The sequence below is a fragment of the Clinocottus analis genome, unplaced genomic scaffold (assembly GCF_023055335.1).
Source record: "Clinocottus analis isolate CAN_PGR_092001 unplaced genomic scaffold, fCliAna1.0.p SCAF_5, whole genome shotgun sequence".
Classification (NCBI taxonomy): domain Eukaryota; kingdom Metazoa; phylum Chordata; class Actinopteri; order Perciformes; family Cottidae; genus Clinocottus; species Clinocottus analis.
In genome coordinates, this window is record NW_027176207.1 from 9710352 (window position 1) to 9731151 (window position 20800).

The 20800-nt window shown below is 44.1% G+C and overlaps 1 protein-coding gene across 1 annotated transcript in view; it reads left to right on the plus strand.

Annotated features, from left to right (window-relative positions):
- Positions 1-242: 242 nt before the first annotated feature.
- LOC137802581 (transcription factor COE1-like) overlaps positions 243-20800 on the plus strand; it is a 78331-nt gene continuing 57773 nt past the window's right edge. Inside the window, exons 1-6 of the mRNA XM_068600553.1 lie at positions 243-935; positions 1694-1850; positions 2615-2678; positions 3732-3787; positions 10838-10911; positions 15314-15382. Of these exons, the coding sequence (XP_068456654.1) occupies positions 805-935; positions 1694-1850; positions 2615-2678; positions 3732-3787; positions 10838-10911; positions 15314-15382 (551 nt within the window). The 5' untranslated portion in view covers positions 243-804. The remainder of the gene's footprint in view (positions 936-1693; positions 1851-2614; positions 2679-3731; positions 3788-10837; positions 10912-15313; positions 15383-20800) is intronic.

Below are 20800 nucleotides of genomic sequence, written 5' to 3' on the forward strand. Positions count from 1 at the left end.
CGCCGCTGCGTGCGGGGCGGACCTGACTCCAGCTTTCGCCTTTGTTTGGGGGCGTCTCCTCTCCTCTCCTCTCCTCTCCTCCCGTCCTGTCCCCTCCTCTCTTTCCCTTCCCATCTTAGCCCCCCTTCCCCTCTCCTCTCCTCTCCCCTCTTCTTCCCTCCCTCCCCCGGGGCGGGAGAAGCCCGTGTTTGGTTCTCAGAGAGAGTCCTTTGGGAAGAGTCACAAAGCGATTTGCTCAGAGAGCGAGCGGAGAGGCGAGAGCTCGGGACTCATCCGCAGGAAGCAGCGCCGCTCCGGACACCACAGATCCCCAACACGTCCCGCACCGCTGCGCCGAGGGAGGAGAAGAGAAAGCAAAAGTGAGAAAAGAGGAAGAAACAAGGGTCCACACAGTGATGACATCTCATCTGGGTGCCAGTTGATCTCTTCTTTTTTTCCTCCCCCGTGTGACAGCTTGAACTGCGGATCTCGAAGCGCACCAGGAGTGACTTTTTAAACACCCTTTCCCGCCGGGTCTGTCCGCGTCCCGCTGTCCTTCTGGCTGATTTACGCACGTGTCTTGGACATTTTGGAGCCCAGTAAGTCCGTTTCAGCACATACTTTCTCACGGGGACCAGAATTACAGGAATACTAGGTCAAAGTGCTTGACTTGTGGCGAAGCGCGCGCGGCCGCCGCAAGCAAAGAGCGCAACCACGTTGCGCCTCTTGAGTCAGAGTGAAGGATCCGCGGGCGAACAAGTGCACATCCCGCCGGGGAGAGACCGAGACACCGGAGGACGGGCATCGAGCTACGGGGGCTTGCTCATGTTTGGGATCCAGGAGAGCATCCAGCGGAGCGGCAGCAGCTTGAAGGAGGAGCCGCTGGGAGGCATGAACACTGTCCGGAGCTGGATGCAGGGGGGCGGCGTGCTGGACGCCAACACGGCCGCCCAAAGGTGAGCGCGACCCGGGTGGAGGAGGCGTGCTGCCGGCCGGCCACCCGCCTTCATTTACCCAAAACAACCTGGTTGCTTTTTTTTCTTCTTCTTTCTGTCAGGACCCCACAGCCGCCCGAGCAGGACACGAGGCTGTGTTGAGGTCCAGAGGAGGAGATTTGGATTTAACAGTTTTTTTTAGGTTTTTTTTTTAGGATAGTTTGGGAAATTCAGAATCTGTATCCAGTTGTACAAATCCTCAACACATTGAATACCCTGTTTAATTTTAAGACGGTAAACAGTTAATGGCAACATGTGTTTCTGCTCCAGATTGTTATGCTCATGCAACGTGTTCCTTAATTCTTTACATTATTGGCTGAGGTTTAACGAGCATGAAGGCAAAGGGATGGATACACCATTATAGGTCAATTTAAAATGATGAGAGAGACAAATAAATCTGTCCACCTTCACTCTTTTCAAAACTCATATATTCGATTGGATGATTCAGAGAAAGTGGACAAATAATGACCTCTCGTCTCAGGTTAAAAACAGCTTCCAATTTTATATTATACATATGTATTTAAAAAAAATTCAGAAAATACTGCATATGGGTTTTGTTTTTTTCGCGATAAACAGAGCAGCTTTATAGTCAAATCAAGAAAATAAAAACATGGCTTTACTCACTTCATATAGTTTCTATTTATTTTTTGTGTACCTTTTTACGAAGTCAAAACTTTACAGCACCTAACACCGACTGCTCCGCGCATGTGTGTCCGCAGTGGAGTGGGTCTGGCCCGGGCTCACTTTGAGAAGCAGCCGCCCTCAAACCTGCGCAAGTCCAACTTCTTCCACTTCGTCCTGGCTCTGTACGACCGGCAGGGTCAGCCGGTGGAGATCGAGAGGACCAACTTTCTGGGCTTCATCGAGAAAGAGAAGGTCGGTGGAGAAACTCGCGCTGTTCCGATTATTATTATTTAATCTTCTGGAAGATATTAACATCTACGAGGTTTTCTAAAGGCCAGATTATTTCATTGTGCTGTTTGATATTACTGATGTACATTTTTTTCCGTCACATTTAAATATTTAGGCTATACAGTAACTTATCATATTTGTTGTATTTGTAATGCATTAATATTTGTATTATTATTATTATGGTTATTATTTGTAATATTTAGGATAACATTGGACACAGATGAAATAATATAAAAAACATACTGTGACTCAAAAACTTTCTTCGATCCATTTGGGATATTTGAACAATATGAAAACAACCTCCGAGATTTTAACTTATTTGAATTTACTGCTGCATTCAAGCACTTGCTCTATATGAACAACGGCGGGGCAACCGGTCTCCTCATCAATTATGACACCATTTAAATGAGCTGGAAAGCAGTGGGAGAATTCAGTGCAGGATTTATTTGCCCTCCAAACATTACCGGTAATTACACAGGAATTAAAAAGCCACAATAACAGCATGATTACACGTGGGTAAATTACAGGGCTGCCATGCTTTAATACGTCTGCTGTGAACATAAATCACGTTTATTTAACGTGTGACCGGCGTAAATAATTCAATAACTTGTGAGTACACTTCACGAGCGTGCATGTTCAGAGATGTGCTTTTTTTTTTTTTTTAAACCGAAACATTTCAATAAACGATGTTGTGTGTGTGTGTGTGTGTGTGTGTGTTGTGTGTGAAGGAGACGAGCGGAGAGAAGACCAATAACGGGATTCATTACCGGCTGCAGCTTCTTTACAGTAACGGTGAGTGAGGAACACACACACACACACACACACACACACACACACACATACACACACACACACACACACACAAAGTTATTGACAATAAATCAGACCAAATCTGCATGATTGCCTGTTGTCCACTGCAACAATATACACAGGATCTACACAGGAACCCGCTGACTCTTTCGATTTAATATGTAAAAATGTGCAGCAGAGGGCCAACAGGCGACCAGAAGGAGTTGTCTCGGAAACTGCAGTGTAGTGTTTCACAATTGTGCAATTTGATCAATATCTGGATTAATGTTACAACTTCAGAGCAGCTGTTGTGTGTGACTTACAGCAGCTCGATGGCTTCATCAGTGTCACCATGCCTAAAGGAGTTGGTCCAGTCTGAAGGGGCTGCTTGATTGTTGTGGTGGAAGCTGCTGTGGTCTTCAGGCCTATCAGCTCAGTCTGCAGCTGCAGGGAAACTACTCCTCTTCCTCCAAGAGGAAGGCATGCAGCGACTCTATCTACTATTTGTGATTTATCGATTTGAATTTAATTTGCATGTGAAAATGCACATTGCAAGTAAGTTGCACATACTAAGCCTTTATCAGTGATATTGACTAAGTGGACTCTGAACAACAGGAGCAACCATTAATTGGCGTGTAAGTTCTGGGTGAATGAATCACATGGAGGGTTTTAGGGATCGTATGTTGTCCAAACTGCAAAGGCCTTTGAGGCAAATGTGATTTGGAGGTATCTAAAATTGACTCTACAGGAAATAAAACACTGCCGCTGAGAAACATGTATTTCCCTCAAGTAATTTTCAGGCCTAAATCATGAAATCCAAATAATTATCAAGATTTGAAATCAAGTCCAAAAAATAGATAAAACATTGAAATTTGTGTGAGAAATATTTTTGCAATCTTCTTGCGACCCTTATAATTGAGGAGCTGCTTGTTGAGTCAGAAAGGAGTCTATCACTGTTTTACGTTAAATTAGTTCGACATATTTTGTTGCTTTGTCTGTTGCTCTGCTTGTCAAATTCTAGTTTAAGATTTTCTCTTTTCTTCTGTCTCCCAACAGGCATCAGAACAGAACAGGACTTTTATGTTCGACTCATAGACTCCATGACCAAACAGGTGAAAACACACACACACACACACACACACACACACACACACACGCACTGAGGTCTGTCACCTCTCCTGTTACCTCTCCGACAATGAGCTGCTCCATTGATCCGCTTGTACTCTGCCGCCTGCCTCTATATCTGCATGTACTTGCACACATAAAAACGCATGTTTCTGTGTGTGTGCGTCTGTGGGTGGGTGTTTCCACAGTGTATGTGGGTGGGGGCACACACACACACACATACGACATGGCTTCAGGCCTTTTCTTGCCTGTACTTCTCTCGCTGTGATTAGAGCGAAGAGGCAGCGAGTGGGTGTTAAGAAACGGGCGTAATTCTGCCGCTCAGTAGGAAGTGGAAAGATATAACAGCACCTCTGGGATTTGGTTTGCAGAGTAGCAAGCATTTTCTGATCCGCTCTGATTCCTCCGTTAATGTTTGTGTTTTTGTTTATATGAGAGAGAGAGATTCCTCAGGTAAATGGTTAGTGCACGCCGTACATACTTGTACATATCTCTTTATAAGAATCAATTTCAGTTTTAGACCCTGAGAGTGAGGACATTTTTGGAAAGTGAGGATATCTCGACCGGTCCGCACATTCGGACACAACTTTGAAGGCCCGTGTGAGGGTTGAGGTTACAATTAGGGTTATGCATTATGAAGTACAGTACTGTGTGTGTGTGTGTGTGTGTGTGTGTGTGTGTGTGTGTGTTATGAGGAGCCAAGAAGCCATGCTATGCACTGAGCGCTTGTTAATTTGACTGCAGGCTCTTAGTCTCACATTGCTGCCGCCACACTGCAACACATACTGTGTGTGTGTGTGTGCGTGTGTGTGTGTGTGTGTGTGTGTGTGTGTGTGTGTGTGTGTGTCTGGCAGGCCAAAGGGACCACACTGTTCCCTAATAACACTGTTAAGCTTCATCTTTGTGGGGTGACAGCCAGCCACACACATGCACGCACACTCACACTCTCACACTTACTACTTTCACACACAAATACAGCGTGCTCTGCTTTGTCTTTAAAAATTAAATGGCATATTTTATTACATTTTTTAGCCTACACAAAGAGATTTTCAATTTGAAAAGGAAAAGTAATTTTTCCGAGACGCTGAGGCAGGCAGGTGTGTGCTGCAGCTGTGTGTGTGCGTGCGTGTGTGCGTGCGTGTCTGCGTGTGCGTGTGTGTTAGTGGAGGTTTTATATATGAGCGAGAGGGAGAGATGAACAAATGGAAACAGCTCAGGTATTTAGTGCTGTATCTATATGTGTGTTGAGGCACTTAAGCAAAACTGCTCATGGAGCAATAAAGCGTGCTCACAAGTGTGTGCGTGTGCACATTTGTGCGTTTGTGTGTGTCTTTGTGTGATTCCCAGCGGTAGAGGAATGGAACATTAACAGGTGGTCAAACCAAAACAGCCGTGTGGTTGGCTTAGTTGGTCAGTGATGTCATGGCCACTGTCTCTCTAACTTCACACACGCACACACACACACACACACACACACACACACATACACTCACACAATCTTAAATTACTTTACCGTTAAAGACATTTTGATCTAAAACAAGTATAGTTCCACCAATTTCCCAACTGGATTCTTCCATCATTACCCAACAACTCAGCTATTGTTGTTTTCAGCTGAAAACAACAATAGCTGAGGTTAGCATTTGAATATCTGAATATCTAAAACAGGCCTTGAGATATCTGAAACCAAAACAGCATCTTCTGAACCAGAAGTTAGAAAACTTGGTGCAAATCGCAATGACAGTATATTCATGTAAGAATCCAGTCCCACCGCTTAACCTGAGACACAAGCTGCGTGCTTCACTGAGTTAGTCCAGACAGGAAGCACGCTTGGCGCTCCGAGGCTGCAGCTACGAGAATAGACCGGTCAGTTTTCCGAGTCTATGTTTCGTTGCAGCAATAGCATTTATCTATTTAAAAAAAAATCCCCAAACAGGTGGATTTGTATGGAAATTGAACCCCAGGAACCCATTTTACACAATCAATGAGAGATTCTGTTGTAGCTGTGACTTGTAGCTTTGGTTGTTAATCGGTGTTGTCAAGCAGGAGAATGCATGTTGTTCTTCATTGAATAGTATTGATTTTATTACTGGGTACCGCTGTGTTCGACTTATGTAATAGATTCTGTTTATTTCACAGTTCCAATTGTGATTCTTCTGCCAGTAAAGTAAAGCCTTCTCCAACGTTCGCCACCTATTTCTGTTATTCTGCTATTTCTGTCTGTCTACCTGCTGTGTGTGATCGCCGAGAGGGGCCAGCACTGATTGTGTTAAATGCAGGAGGAGGAGAGCGCCGAGGCTTCAAAAGTAGAGTGCTGAGCGCCGGTTGATCTCGACTCTGTCCTGGAGAATAAAGCGTCTGTCACTGCGGCCCTGTCGGATCACTAGCTCGCTAGTCGACCTGACACTAACGCAGGAGGAAGTGTGTTCCCCTGCTTAACGGCTCCTTGTTTACACGCCGCATGTCACGCTACTTCAAAGGTGCCGGAGAGAGCGGCAGAGATGCTGTGTGAAAGGCCTAGTGTGGCGGAGGGAGGGAGGGACGAGGCAGAGGAGGGAAAAGCAGATGAAAGGCAAGAGCAGAGCGAGCGAGGTGACAGTGTGATGAAGACAAACATGGGCTAGGATGGAAGGAGAAGTTATGGTGAAAGGAAGTTGCACAGGTACACAAGAGCCTGCCACAGAAGGTGGATTAAATGTAATCTTTCACTTATTCTGCGTTGTTTTGTTCATGATTCGAGCTGCAGATGTCTCAGGTTGGTGAACAGGGTGGCCAAGTGGGATGAGACATGTCAGATGTTGGTTTTAGTTTCTTGGATTTGTTTTTATCCCATAGTATTTAAGCAGAATGTGTTTATCCAAACAAGGCAAGGACTGTGACATGTTGACCCAGGTCTGGCACAGAGGGAGACGGGTCAACATCAGACAAAGCACGCAGTCAGACGGGAAAGAAGTGACTGTATCAGCAAAAGGAAAAAGGATCTGCTGACTTAGTTTATCCCTTAACTCTATGGAAGAGTATGTTACACAAGCAGCGTTAAGGAAACCTTAAAAGATTATCTTAAACTTGTCAAGGTCTTGCACAAAAGGGGAGGATTTGCTTGTTTCTTTTATCCTGCTAAAGTTACATTCAACTGGGATAAAGAAAATATGGGTAATGTGTGAATCCTTCTTCTTCTTCTTTATTTCTTTTTACGGTCAATGTCTCTTGCAGAGGTGAGAGAATTAAGAAACCCACAAGGTATATAGCGATTTATCTTCTGGCATTTTGAAGGAAAGCTCAGTTATTTCAGACCTGATTCTGTTCATAAAGATAAATGTGTGCGTGTGTGTGTGTGTGTGTGTGTGTGTGTGTGTGTGTGTGTGTGTGTGTGTGTGTGTGTGAGCGTGTGTGTGTGTGAGCGTGTGTGTGTGAGCGCAAGAGAACAAAAGAGCAAAAGTGCATAAAAGAAAGGAGACGATAGAGGTTGAGATGGCATTGATGCATGTTAGTCCAGAGGACGCTGCCTGGCCCACTCTTTTCCCATGGCACAATGAGCAGGTCTAATCATAGACAGAACTGTGGCTTATAACACACATTTATTCTTCAGATTACGTCTGTTCTATCTTTCCCCACAGTTCACATGCTCAGATTTGCTTTCATTAAGCCACAAATATTTCTGTTTCATTTTTGATGGAGCGGGATTAAAGAAACAGTTTTGCATGACTGCTGGATCAAAATGAGTTGTGTGTGTGTGTTAACAGGAGCTTATTTGCTTCAGCCACGATCAGTTGACATGTTTTCAGAATGAATAGTTCATTTTGCTCTCTGGATTGATGAGCTACAGCTCCCTTCGGAGAACTGGCAGGCCTGCATTGACTGTACAGTCCCGGAGTCCTGGACCGCCAGGAGCCCTTCAGGCTCAAACTTCATGCGTGGATACATTTCCTGAAGAGTTTTTTTGCATGTGTAATATATGCACTTGCATGGGAAATTGTAACTGATAGGGGCCCCAAGACCTGAAACAAATGGGGGCGCCAATTCCAGAAAACACAGAGGGTCCAGGGGACAACGAGCTATTAGTATGAAATGCTTTAGGCTACAACAATATTGTAATAGGGCCCCTTAGTCTGTACAGCCGCTGTCGCTGCTCGCCATTAATGCAGCAAAGCTCCAAGCTAGTTCCTGAGGACCACGTTGGGTTGCATTTTCTACAAATGAGGGGTTCAGCCTACATCTTGGCTCATGCTGGGGCCCCATGCGGAACATGCTCACCCCGGGGCCCCTGGTGGGGCAGCCCGAGCTTAAACACAGGCAACATTTTTTACTAAGTTAGATTTCAAATGAATACTCCTACTTTGTAGTCTTTTAAAATGGGATACACAGATCTGTGGGCAATTCTGGGACAGTAAAGAAACATCAGGCATACTATTTTTAGCAACTCGGTCGGCCCTTTCGGAAAGGTAGAGGAGCGGGAAGTCAACCCTGGAGAGTGAAGCCATGGGGAACGTTAGTGAGGAGAGGAAACAGTTGTAGACTGCCGGAGAGTAAGTTAGCCCGGTTATGCCCAATTACGTTGGTGGATGCAAACTATACCGTATTGACGGACATATTATCTAATCGCGATTAACATGTTGGCGATGTTAGCATGCTGGCGATGTTAGCATAACGGTGATCTTAGCATGCTGGCGAGCACCTGTTTCAGTGTAGAAGCAGCTAATGTTACTGCGCGGCGGCAGTGTGTATGTTTAAAGCTCGGCATGAGGAGTTAAGGAGATCTGTGATGAGTAAAGTGACGGAGATAATGTTCATGTGATTGTTATACCAGACGAAGAGGACCAGGAAACAGGAAACTCTCCGAGGACTCAAACATGATAGAAGAGTAAGAACAGCTGTCGTTGTACGCGGCTGTGAATACACAACTCCAGCACCATCGATTCATCACATGCACATTTCAACCACATTAAATGTCAAAAGGATGATTAATGAATCATCTTTATGTTGATTTTCAAACATACGTTACCAACGGGTTCACAATTTAGGATGAAATGTCAAGATTATTGATTTCAAATTTACAATGAGATATGTTCAGAGTATTTGTGTGTGTATGTCAATTGAAATGGCTGTGCATCAATCAGAGGCATTTCTGCATTTCAGTTTGCGGTGATGCATGTATTGATCAAATAGTTAGAAATAAAGACAAGACAGTCACTTATCCAATGACTAATGTTTGATGTTTACTTAATAAGGAAAACTGATTGTGGCCAAACCATATTTATTTTGTAGAATAAATAAATTCAGTTGAGGACATTGCTTGTTGAGTCTTGACTGGTGAAAGTAGAATGTGGGTCATCCCTGATCTGCAGCACACCTTGTTCAGCGTTCACTTGGCTAAATGACCTTCAATTGAAGCTCAAACTCGTGTTCAGTTGACGGCATCAGGTAGTCTGTACCTTCAGCTGAAGACGATCAGAAAGGACAGTGAAATTCTCCACCGCTCCCTGAGAGAAGTGAACTTGTCACTCGGTAAGACTTGCTGGAGTTTGGAACGACAGATCAAACAGACTGGAATAGACCAAAGACAGGCGGGGCGTGTGTATTGATTGATAGATAGCTTAGTGGTGTGCGACTTGTGCTTTCGCTTTATTCCGAGCTTTAGACAAGAAGCAGGAAGATTGTATAACGGAAGAAGGTAAAGCCACAGCTGAACTGCCTCATGACAAGCAGAAACTGTGGCCGTAGCTCTGTGAATATACAACGTACTGCTTTTTAATATTAGGCCTGAGTAGCGTGTGAACAGAGGGGATATTGTTCTTGTTGTGTTTTGGGGATTTTCTAAAACGTGTTCGTGGGGGGAGTGACATACTCCCAGTGCAGAGACAAAGGGTTTGTGTTTGAAGAAGAGGTGTCACCGCTGAACTACATGCTCTTTGAGGTGATGTGGGAACTAACCTGTTACCCACAGCACCCCCCGATAAAAGAAAACATATGCAGGCTGCACCGCAGCTACAGCATGAAATTAATCTAACTCCTCCCAGTTTGTCATCAGCGTTGTGTTTTCCCACAGCTGCAAAATATTGTCTTCTCCGCTCATCAGTTTGGTAGATGTAGAGTGCAGCGATCTGAAAACATGCAAATATGTTTTTATGCATCCATGCACTGACGCAGACAATGACTGGCATCCATTGGAGGCTCTGAATAGCAATGCTTTGTGGCCTCAAATTGTCTTCCGTCTGAATTTTGCAAATTAGGATTTGAAGGTTTTCATAATAAGAACTTGAAGGATATGGTTATTGATGTTTTTTTCTTCTTCTTGTTGTCAACAATGTCCATGAAAGATCAAAATCAACAATCAATTGATCTTAACAAGCATTGTCTGTTCATCCAAGGCACAAACTTACTTATTCCTCTGTGTTATAGAGCTCCATTGAAAACTCACCATTGAGCCAAACTGTTGATGCTGAGTTCCTTTATTATAATGATCTTAAACACTGTTTTTATTATAAATTAATCCCACATGCAACATTTTGCCATTTCTACTCTCTCAGATCAGAGTTCACAGTTAAAAAGTCCAAACAAAGGTATCATTTACTTCTGTTTGAGTAACATTTGATAAACAATAATTGAACAGAGGTATCCTGGTACATACAATACTTATTATTGTTCCTAGAGCTGAATTATTTGTCTTCTGTGATAAAATACGCACACAACAGAGGCTATCCTCGACCAAATACATTCTTAGTCGACTGACACTCATTTGATCTGTAAAAAGTTTCTCCACAACAAATCTCACAAAAACACTTTTACATCTTGTGTTTTCCAAAAAAGGTGCTCATAAATGTCTTGGAAATAAGTATTTCAGCATAAAAAAGCATACAAAATTAATAAATGCCCAAAGAAATGTTAGTGGACTCCGACCTGAACAAGCTATTATTTGACTAATCGACTGAGACATGAAGCCAACTCCCTGTTGACTATTTGCTGGATTTGAGCTTTGTGCTTGTTCAGTTTTGTTGTCAGTGAGCTCACACTGTGTTTTCTTTCTGTGTCTCTCTTAACAGGCAATTATTTATGAAGGCCAAGACAAGAACCCAGAGATGTGCAGAGTGCTGCTGACACATGAGATCATGTGCAGGTGAGAAAGGCTGCATCAAAACTATTTATTCTTCCCAAATCTTGCTCCCCTCTAAACTATCTTCAAACCATCGTTCCAGGTTTGACTTTGTCTTCCATCCTCTCTCCTCTCCGCTCCCCTCCCCTTTCCTTCTGCAACATACTTTGTTCGTCTGCAGAAAGTTCTCACCAATCAACTCTCTGCACTCAATACATTCCTTATTTTGTCACCCTCATTAACCCCCCCACACATACAGGCGCATACGTACGCATACGCGTGGAGCCATATCCGTTGAAGAAGATGAGTTTTAGCTCTCAGAGTCGTTGCTTTAATTATAATCTAAAGATGAATTTCTTCAGAAGTAGGTTGGTAGGAAAGAGATCTATTTATGGAGGCATTTTACCAAGCTATCCTATACAAGCGAAAATGTGTGTGTGTGAATGCATGTGTGCTGTGCTGTGTGTGTGTGTGTGTGTGTGTGTGTGTGTGTGTGTGTGTGTGTGTGTGACGCCTGGTTAATTAGGACACAGAGAAACTCATTAGTCAATCTGAACCCTCCTGTTGTTTCATGGCTAACAAATGGGCCTTCCTCCACATTGTGACTATAAAATATAGGCAGGGTCCCTCTCTCTCTCTCTCTCACACACACACCTACACACACACACACACGCACACACACACGCATATATACAAAGCAGTATGCATATGCACGCTCCCTCATGAAACCACAGTTATAAAAATTCAAATTTAGCACATGAATTAAGTTGTTCTTGTTCCCTGACCTTGTCACTGAACAACTTTAACCGTAACAATATAAATTGGAGTTCATCTATATGCACGAGCAGGGATTTTAGCCGTGAAATCAGGCACAATAATATTTTATTCTATAGCTCACTGAATAATCGTCAGTCAGCTCCGCTGCACAGCTTTGTGGAAAACCCTTTGGACCTGATTTGATTTACCAGGAATTTATAAATAAATACAGATTTTATCGTAAGTTATTGTTGTTCATCATGTGGGGAATGCATTGTGGACATGAATAAACTGTTCAGACTCACATGTACAGTATGAACTTGTACAGTAGAGAGGCCTCTAATAACACATCCTCTGGGGGAGCAACGGCGCAGCAGCGCTGCAGAAAGGACTTCTGCAGCGAGTGAAAACACTTTCTTGTCTGCAGTAGCCGCTGAGGTCAAAGTTACGGCTGTTGCCTCGTGTTCTCACATGCTGATTTTGCAGCAGGGGCCTCACACACAACACGCAATGTAGAAAACACACACACACACAAAGAGCTCAGGGCGTCCATTAATCAGTGTGGCTCATTGTCATGGTGGTGCTATTAGCCATATGCTCCAATCTGCCAACACACAGACCTGCGTTGCAAACCTAGTTAAGCTCCGGCAGAAATACGTGAAAGGTTTCACTCCGTTATGGACAATAGATGTATTCTGTTTGAATGCATCTCTTTGTAGGAGTTGTCACTGTTCACTCTATCTTACTGTACTTTCTGTATAGCAGATTGTTCCAGCTCTTTATTGAAGCTACATGACGTTGACACTGAGAGAGATATTCAAAGAGAAGGTTTTTCCGCTCTGTCAAATGGAAATATATTTGATATTTTGTTCATCAAATCAGCTGCTGACACATTTGGTTTCCTGTGAAACTTTTCTAATATAATATCAGAAAATGGTTCCAAGAGCCCCCAAAAAAAACGTCTTCAAATGGCTTATTAAAGATGTTTAATCTGCACCAAACAGAAAAAAGGAAATGTAAGCAATTCTCACATTTGAGACTCTGCAACCTTTTTTTATTGATCCACAAATTGTTTAAATGACCAATTCTTTCAGTTGCCTTACCTGAACCAAATTGCAGACATCTTCACAAATACAACTGCTGAAAATGGCATCTCCAAATCATTATTGAGACTCTATTGTATACAAGTGTGTGTGTGTGTGTGTGTGTGTGTGTGTGTGTGTGTGTGCACGCGCGTGCGTGCGTGCGTGTATGCGTAAAGAGAAGGGGGAGATTTAGGGGGAGAGAGCAGATGATTAGATCACCAGGATCCACAGCAATAAGTGCTACATTACCCCTGTCCCACCCCTCGTTTTCCTTCCCACCACAACTCCATTTATAACATCTTCCACTCTGCTCCCGTCTCCTCTTCCTCTACTGTCCTCCTTTAATCTCCCCATCTCATCTACCACCCCCCCACCCCCCCTCCTCACCCTCACATATCATTCCCTTCCCTCCTAGCCCTCCCTCCTCAGGCTTAGCGTTCCTCTTCTCCCGTGCTCCCCATTCCCCCATTCGTCCTGTCTAACCGCTCGCTGGTGCCGGTGCTGGGGCCGCGTACTGACCCAGTTCATAGAGCAGCAGAAAGGGAATGACAGGGAGAGCAGAAAGAGAGGCAGAGCAGCAGATAGGAGACAATGTGTAAGGTGTAACGTATCAGTCTCTTTCTTTCCACCTCTGCCATCTGTGACGGTGGGAAACCTGAGATGTCTCCCCTTCCTCTTCTACCCACCCAAACCTCTCCCTAACCCTCCCCTCGCTCTAACTCTCTTGTTTTAGCTTTCCCTCCCACGCTCATCCTTTCACTCTTCATCTTCACCCCTCCCCCCCCTCACCCCACCCCCCGGCTTTATGCTTCCCCTCCTGCTTACACCTTTATTCATAATTGATGAACGCAAGAAAGCTTTGACAGACTACCAGTACATATGTGTGAATTTTGGATCGCATGCCACTTTTCTTTTTTTTATTTGAGTGTGCTTGTGCGTGCATGTGTGTGTGTGTGTGTGTGTGTGTGCGTGTGTGTGTGTGCGCATCCCACCCTCTCCTCCTCTTCTGAGCCTCAGGCCTCTTCAATTCTCTCCACCCTCCTCCTCCTCACCTGTGTGTGAGGTGGGAATCTCTGGGCTCCTCACGATTCTATTCCAATTCAAAGGTGTTTGATGCGATTTATAAGACGATTATTGATTCTTATTGATGCATCAACATTTTTCTGTTACACAATTTCTTTTCTCACTGTGACCATCTGCTATTTTAAAAACAGTGCACATTTGCAATGATTTATAATAAAGAAAAAAACAGAGGCATTTTCTTTAATTATGTCGTATTCATTCAATATTAGTCATAAATAGAAGACATGTGTCAATTGGAGGGTTACAACAAGAGATCCGACAAGAAAAGAACCAAAAGCGGCCTGTCGCAGCCTCCTCGTAGTAAAAACACAACAGGTTCTGAGTCATTTGACATAACAAGCTGCCCTTATTTGCAAAATAAAAACATGTACCTCTCTTCAAACAAATCCCCCTGTTGTAGCCACTAAGCATTCAAGTCTCACACAAAATGAACCCTTTCTGGAACACTGTGATAAAACTAGACACACGACAATAAAGTGCGTGTTTACGATCACACGCGATTCCGTAGCGGCGGATGTCCGCACGGCGTTGCTCCTACCGTCAGTTCTGCTTTGCTCAGTGGCTCCATGACTGTAGCTTTGGTTTGGTTCTTGTGTATCGCTGTGTCTGCATAAACGTGGAGCTCAATGCTGTATTTCGGTTCCAAAGTGTGCAAGAAAGCGCGAAAGCTCTGGTTCTCGTTAGCTTTAAAGCCGGAGGGTGAACGTCGGATTGTATCCGTATTCTGTTGCTCAAGCTCAGCCACCCTCACCAAAACTCTGCTGCTATTTAAACATGAACCTAAATAAGACGCCGGTGTATTACGCATGTTGCGTTCAGGGGCAGCCGTAAGGAACAGACAGCGGGGTGTCACAGAATTGTTACAGGCGATCAGAACTTGGAGAATTGAGTTTTGAAATTTCCGATTTCTTGAGTTTTCTGCATCGAGACATAATCGTTCCAGAGAATGGCGATGCGTCGAAAATCAAGTGTCAGTACAGTCATGAAGGAGGGGAAGTCCTACCTCAAAAGGAAATTCAACAAGTAACCAACGTGGCCGAACCACAAAGAAGGACAATAGTCATAGTCATAGCTGCTGGAGGGCTTTGTCACATGAATGTTAATGTCATTTTCGGGCACTTCCTGAAACAGCCGATTGTGCAGTTTTTCTTTGGAGCAACATGGCTTCGCGACACAGCTGAGCTCAGCAGCAGACAACCTACCTAAAACCTCGGTGTGAATCTTTCAGATCCACTTTCCATGTCATATAAATCTTGTCAGTGTAGAGCTGCTAGACTTTCTCTAAAACTATTTTTTTTTTTGACAGATTTGATCAATTTGCGTGAATTGGGTGTTGGGTTCAGACAACGCTCAGTACAGACAAAGCACATGATTTGCTGTAACACTCCCATTTAGACGTCTAAATTTGAACTAATGTATGAAGTACTGTGTGTTCCTGTGTCTGACTTTTTCTCACTTTTTTTTCTCACTGCGTCTGCGTCTGCTGTCTTCTCTTCTCGTAGCCGGTGCTGTGACAAGAAGAGCTGCGGAAACCGTAATGAGACACCCTCAGACCCTGTTATCATCGACAGGTACTGTCTCTCACTCCGGCTCTATCTTTGTCTCTCCTACACACACACACACACAGATACACACACACACACATGTACATACACACGTACACACACACACATCCCGGTTGATGGACTGCGTTGACCTGTTTGAATGGCGGCGTGTGACGGGATGTTTGTGTTTAGATGATCTGCTGTCACTCCTGAAATAGACGCTCCTCAGATAGAATCAATGACTTCTGATGGAAGGAAGATTGAAACTTTTGAGATTGACTGCTTTGCGTTTACGAGTCAAACAGCCGGACTCATTAGTGGTGGCAAGTCGCTGAAAGTAGCAGGAACTAAATGTCCCCACAAACACACACTTTATTTTCATTTGAACTTCAGTAATTTAGTCATTGACCTGTGCAGAGGGGACATCAGGTGCTCAGTTACATATCAGGCAGATCTGGACACACACACACACACACACATACACACACACGCACACACGCACATCTTCCGACTTGAATGAACAAACAATGCTCAGACGTGTGTGTGTGTTTCCTCTCCGCAATGCAAAATACAGAGCTGTTTACTAGCAGAAGCTGTCTGTCGTTTTTACTGCCACTTTTTCTCTCCTACCTGTCTGTCTGTTTTTATCTCCCTTCATGTCGAGGTGGAGGACTGAAGTTATCCCTCCCTCATCCCCGCACTCCCCCTCCTCTTTCAGTCTCTGTCTCTTTTGCAACAGCACAGAAAAATGGGTCATGAGCAAAGAAAAAAGTGACAGAGAAAAAACTGAAATGAGATCCAACCTCATTTTAATCAGATTTCTTCTTGGCAGTTGTTTTAACCCTGTGTGAGCAGGTTTCTCTGCATGTACATGTCTGCGCGTGTTTGAAAGATTAACACGTGAGGATCCTTTTATAGCAGGGCCTCAAACAGTAAAGATTGGGCATCATAGTATCGCCAATCTTTTCTCACTTCATCACTGGCTGCTACAAACTACACATACCTGTCTGTAGCGCCGTGCAGCTTAAAAGTTATATTGGGGTGTAAGTTTGAAGCGCGGACAGTAGCAGTATATTTAAGGTATTCTTGTTTTTTATAAAACGTTGATATTTAGGCTCCACAGGTCAGCACGGTGTAGTGAAAATTCCTACCGGTGTACTATATACACTATATACTTTATACCTTCCACCTGATTATTTGAGGGGAAGAGGGACATGCTTTTGACCCGAAGATAAATATTGAGGACAGTTTTGACAGCTGGCATCATATGTGTAGCAGTGTTTTTGTTTTGTCTCCCATGAAAACAAACAAAGGAAACACATGTTTTAGATAGCGTAACACTTTCATGTACTTTCTTATAAAGTAGAATATTATATAAATGAGTGTTTCATGTATTTTATCAAATCTGATGATACCAAGATATGTGACAGTAGTTCTAACTGCCTCCTGTGATTTTTTTCTGTCAATGTGTATAATTATTATATATAATCCCTATCTTCGACAGCTACACATGTCTGTCATTTATGTGTGTGTGTGTGTGTGTGTGTGTGTGTGTGTGTGTGTGTGTGTGTGTGTGTGTGTGTGTGTGTGTGTGTGTGTGTGTGTGTGTGTGTGTTTGCAGGACATTATCTTTCACCACAGTTCTGTTTTTGGTCGTATCTCAGACATCTCCTCTTACACGCCATTATATATTTTCCTTTATGGTCTGTGTGTGTGTGTGTGTGTGTGTGTGGAGGGGGGGGGGGTGTTATGATGTGACTTGGGTTGGGCCGCTGACTGAATAAGTGATATATTAGACACAAAGTGACAAAATAATACATATATTATCATAATATGTGTATTACTGGACTGTCTGGAGCTTTGATGTGTGTGTGTGTGTGTGTGTATATGTGTGTGTGTGTGTGTGTGTGTGTGTGTGTGTGTGTGTGTGTGTGTGTGTGTGTGTGTGTGTTTTATGGCTGGAGAAGAGGATCGGAGTGAATTGTGGGAGATTGTCAGGGAACTTGGTCAGGATGGAATGTCAAGGTTACCCTGGATACCGTGGGATACTTCCTGTAGCCCCCCACCCTTCACACATCCCGGTCCGCAGAGGTTCACAGCCACTCAGTTCAACATCTGGAAGTCTGCAGCCCGATGTGGAGAGAGATACTAAGTCAAAATAACAGCTTTGTCTGTCAATGCTTGTAAACAGCCAAAGGCCAACTGAATTCACATGTAGCATCCCTTTATGCCATTTTAGTTTTTGGGATTTTTTTAGGGGAATCACAGACAAAATGAACAGACTTGCTGTTGTTTACAAGCCATGTGCAGTTTATGTATAACATCATAGCTTGTCTCTCCCGATTGACCCCTAAATTCAACCAAATTGCCAATCACTGAACAGCTGTAGGAGAGGAGTTACCCACCTCTGGATTAAAAACAATGTTTAGCACCAGAGATCGGATCAGGAAACAGAAACCAGTTGCTCTGCACTGCATTGCATCGACTTCTGCTTGTGGTTTGATACTTAGCTGGGAAGCCTGTGAGGGATCACTTTCTAAACGATGCACTAAAGACTCCCATTGGATGTTTAAAAAAAGGCGAATATTTGGAGGAAACACATGATGTGGAGTAAACACTGAGAACTAATAAAACCAGTTCAGATTTTTCTTTAGGTCGCCATAATGCTGCCTTTCCCATCAGCATGTCGTCTCAACAATCCTTTTCTCAAAAGAACATACATGAAGTTAAGAAAAGAATTGAACTGTGACATCAAATCAACAATTCTGCTGCCAGTTATAATCTTGCTTTAACAAATTTCACCACTTGAGTACAATATGGAATAAATGAAGAAAAGAGTGTTTGTGATTGACAGCTCATTGCATGGTGTCAGTGAGGATATCAGTGTGTGTGTGTCTGTGTGTGTGTGTGTGCGTGCGCATGTGACTGACAGCAAGCTCACCGTGCCTGTGTGTGTGTGTGTGTGTGTGTGTGTGTTTGTATGTATATATGTGTGAGAGTGTGTGTGGCCCAGTTAATCCATGTTGTAGTGCAGTGAGTGTCCCGCTGCCTCGCGGGGTTAATATAGGGTTAACGACATGCAACGATATCCTATCATACGCCTGCTTGACTCCTAAAGAGCCACATCCACCTCTCCTCCTCTTGCTTGTGTTTGTGTGTGTGTGTGTGTGTGTGTGTGTCTGTGTGTCTGTGTGTGTGGCTGCCATTTAGTTTGTCCTACTGCTATCTCCTGTCGCAACATCTTCAGCTCCTCTTTTTCTATTTCTTTCTAATCCTACACTTCCACTTTCCCCTTTCCTCACTACTCTTTCCTCCTCTTTCCTTTCCTTGCTCATCCACCCCTCGCTCTCTCTCTCCTTTCCTTCTTTGACTCTGTTTTACTCTCTCTGTGGCCCTGAGGGGTTACCTACCTCACTGCTCAGTTCGCTGCCTGTTTAGACTTCTACAATTGGCTTAATAGGCTCAGGCTGTGTGTGCGTGTGTGTGTGCATGTCTGTGTGTGTGTAGTTTCAGGGGGTTATAGTCTCAGGCAGTATGCGCTCACGGCTTAGATCAGTGTCAAGGCTTGAGGAAGGCGGTTTGTGTATGTGTGTGTGGAGGGACGGGGATGGGGGGGGCTATGAGTACCAGTGTGTGTGCTCCCAAAGTCTAAAGGGGCCCACATAAGCCTGAGGGGTTTAAGGGGTTCCCTGTGCGCGCGCCTGCGTGTGTGTGTGTGTGTATGTGTGCGTTTGTGTGTGCGTAATCTATAGGGTTAAGAGGGGTTACAGCTTGAGGAAGACATGATGGAAAAGAGAGGAATGAGGAAGGAACTGGAAAAATGATAGAAAGAGGTGAACATGATAAGAAAGCATTTACAGGGAGTAAAAGAAAGAAAGGGGGCGCAGGAGACGGCTGAGGCGAGGGAGAGGGTGAAGAGAGGGAGTATGCTTGTCCTGGCAGACAGAGGAGAGAAAGAAGGTAAGGAGGAGCAGAGCAGGGTTTGTTTCAGGGGATAAGAGCTTCAGTCTGGGGAGTCCTGTCAATCAAAGTGCGCTGGGTGGGGGAGGAGGGGGCGCTGTCAATCAGCTGGAAGAGGAGGGGGAGGAGGTGAAGAAATGTGATGAAGGGACCGAGGGGATCTTCTAAACGATCTCTTCATCTTTTCTGCCTTTGTGTTTCTCTCTCTCCATCTCTCTCCCTCTCTCTTTCTTTCTTTCTCCCTCTCTCCCTCTCTCTCCCTCTCTCTGTCTCTCTCTCGGCCTAGTTACTAAAATATCTCTGCCAACCTGGTATGTCACTGTTCGCTCAACTGTCACTGTCTGACACACACACACACACACACACACACACACACACACACACACACACACACACACACACACACACACACACACACACACACATCTAAAATAGACGGTGAGATATTATTCTTTCTCCTTTCGTGACCCGTCCTCGTCGCTCTCTTCTTCCTTTGGCCTCCTTTCTTTCAGAAGTTTTTCTTCATGCTCTATTGGCATGAGCATGATTATGAACAGTGTTGACGGTCAACGTTAAACATCAGCCTGCTGGCTTTGTCATTGGGCTCTAATTAGTGTATAGCTCAAAGCTTTGATTTGCCTAAATACTCTCTCACAGAGCAGCTAATGTTCCACCCTCAAAGAGTGAAGTGCAACCATGACTGCACTGCCGAGCAAATAGCATCCCGGTGCTCCTGTGCTATATGCATGTATTGAACTGGGTTTGATGAGCCTTGGCAAAAGCAGTCCAATTCCTAACGATCAGCGTAAATAGTCATATAGCCACATGAAGACACGACCAGAGTCTGAATCAAATCACGCCATCTTCTTTCACAGTCTGGAGGTTAGTGTTTGAAAACATCAACCGCACTGACAGACTTGGATATTAACCCCCACTATCTCTCTGTCATGACTAAATTCCCTGCCTGCAGTTTTAAGCAATGCCTCTGCACCTCTTCAGTCATGACCTGTAGGTCGGGGTTGGAAAATGGCATTTTTCTTTTTTCTCTGCCATTGTACGGCCTACCACTGCAACATTGATACTTTGCCACATGGTTAATTGTAACCAGACGCAGAAATAACAAATTGCACTCAGCTGCCAAACCTTATGGCCGTGTTGTAATATTTATGTTACAACATGCTATGTAATGTCATAAACGCCATTACTTTTGTGAATTGCACCTCGAGACGGTGCCATCAAACACCACAATGCATTTGTTCGTGAATTTTCTCGTTAAAGGAACGGTGCGAGAGATTGAGTTGCATCTAGTGGTGAGGTTTCAGATAGAGAACTATGGTGGCCTTCAGACAGGAAGAGATCTCTTTAGAATGATCAATACTTGTAAAACAAAAAACATATATATTATTAAATAATTCAGTGTCCGTTAGTTTGTCCATTCTGGTCTGCATTAGAAACATGGCAGCGCCAGATGGCAGACTCTTTGGA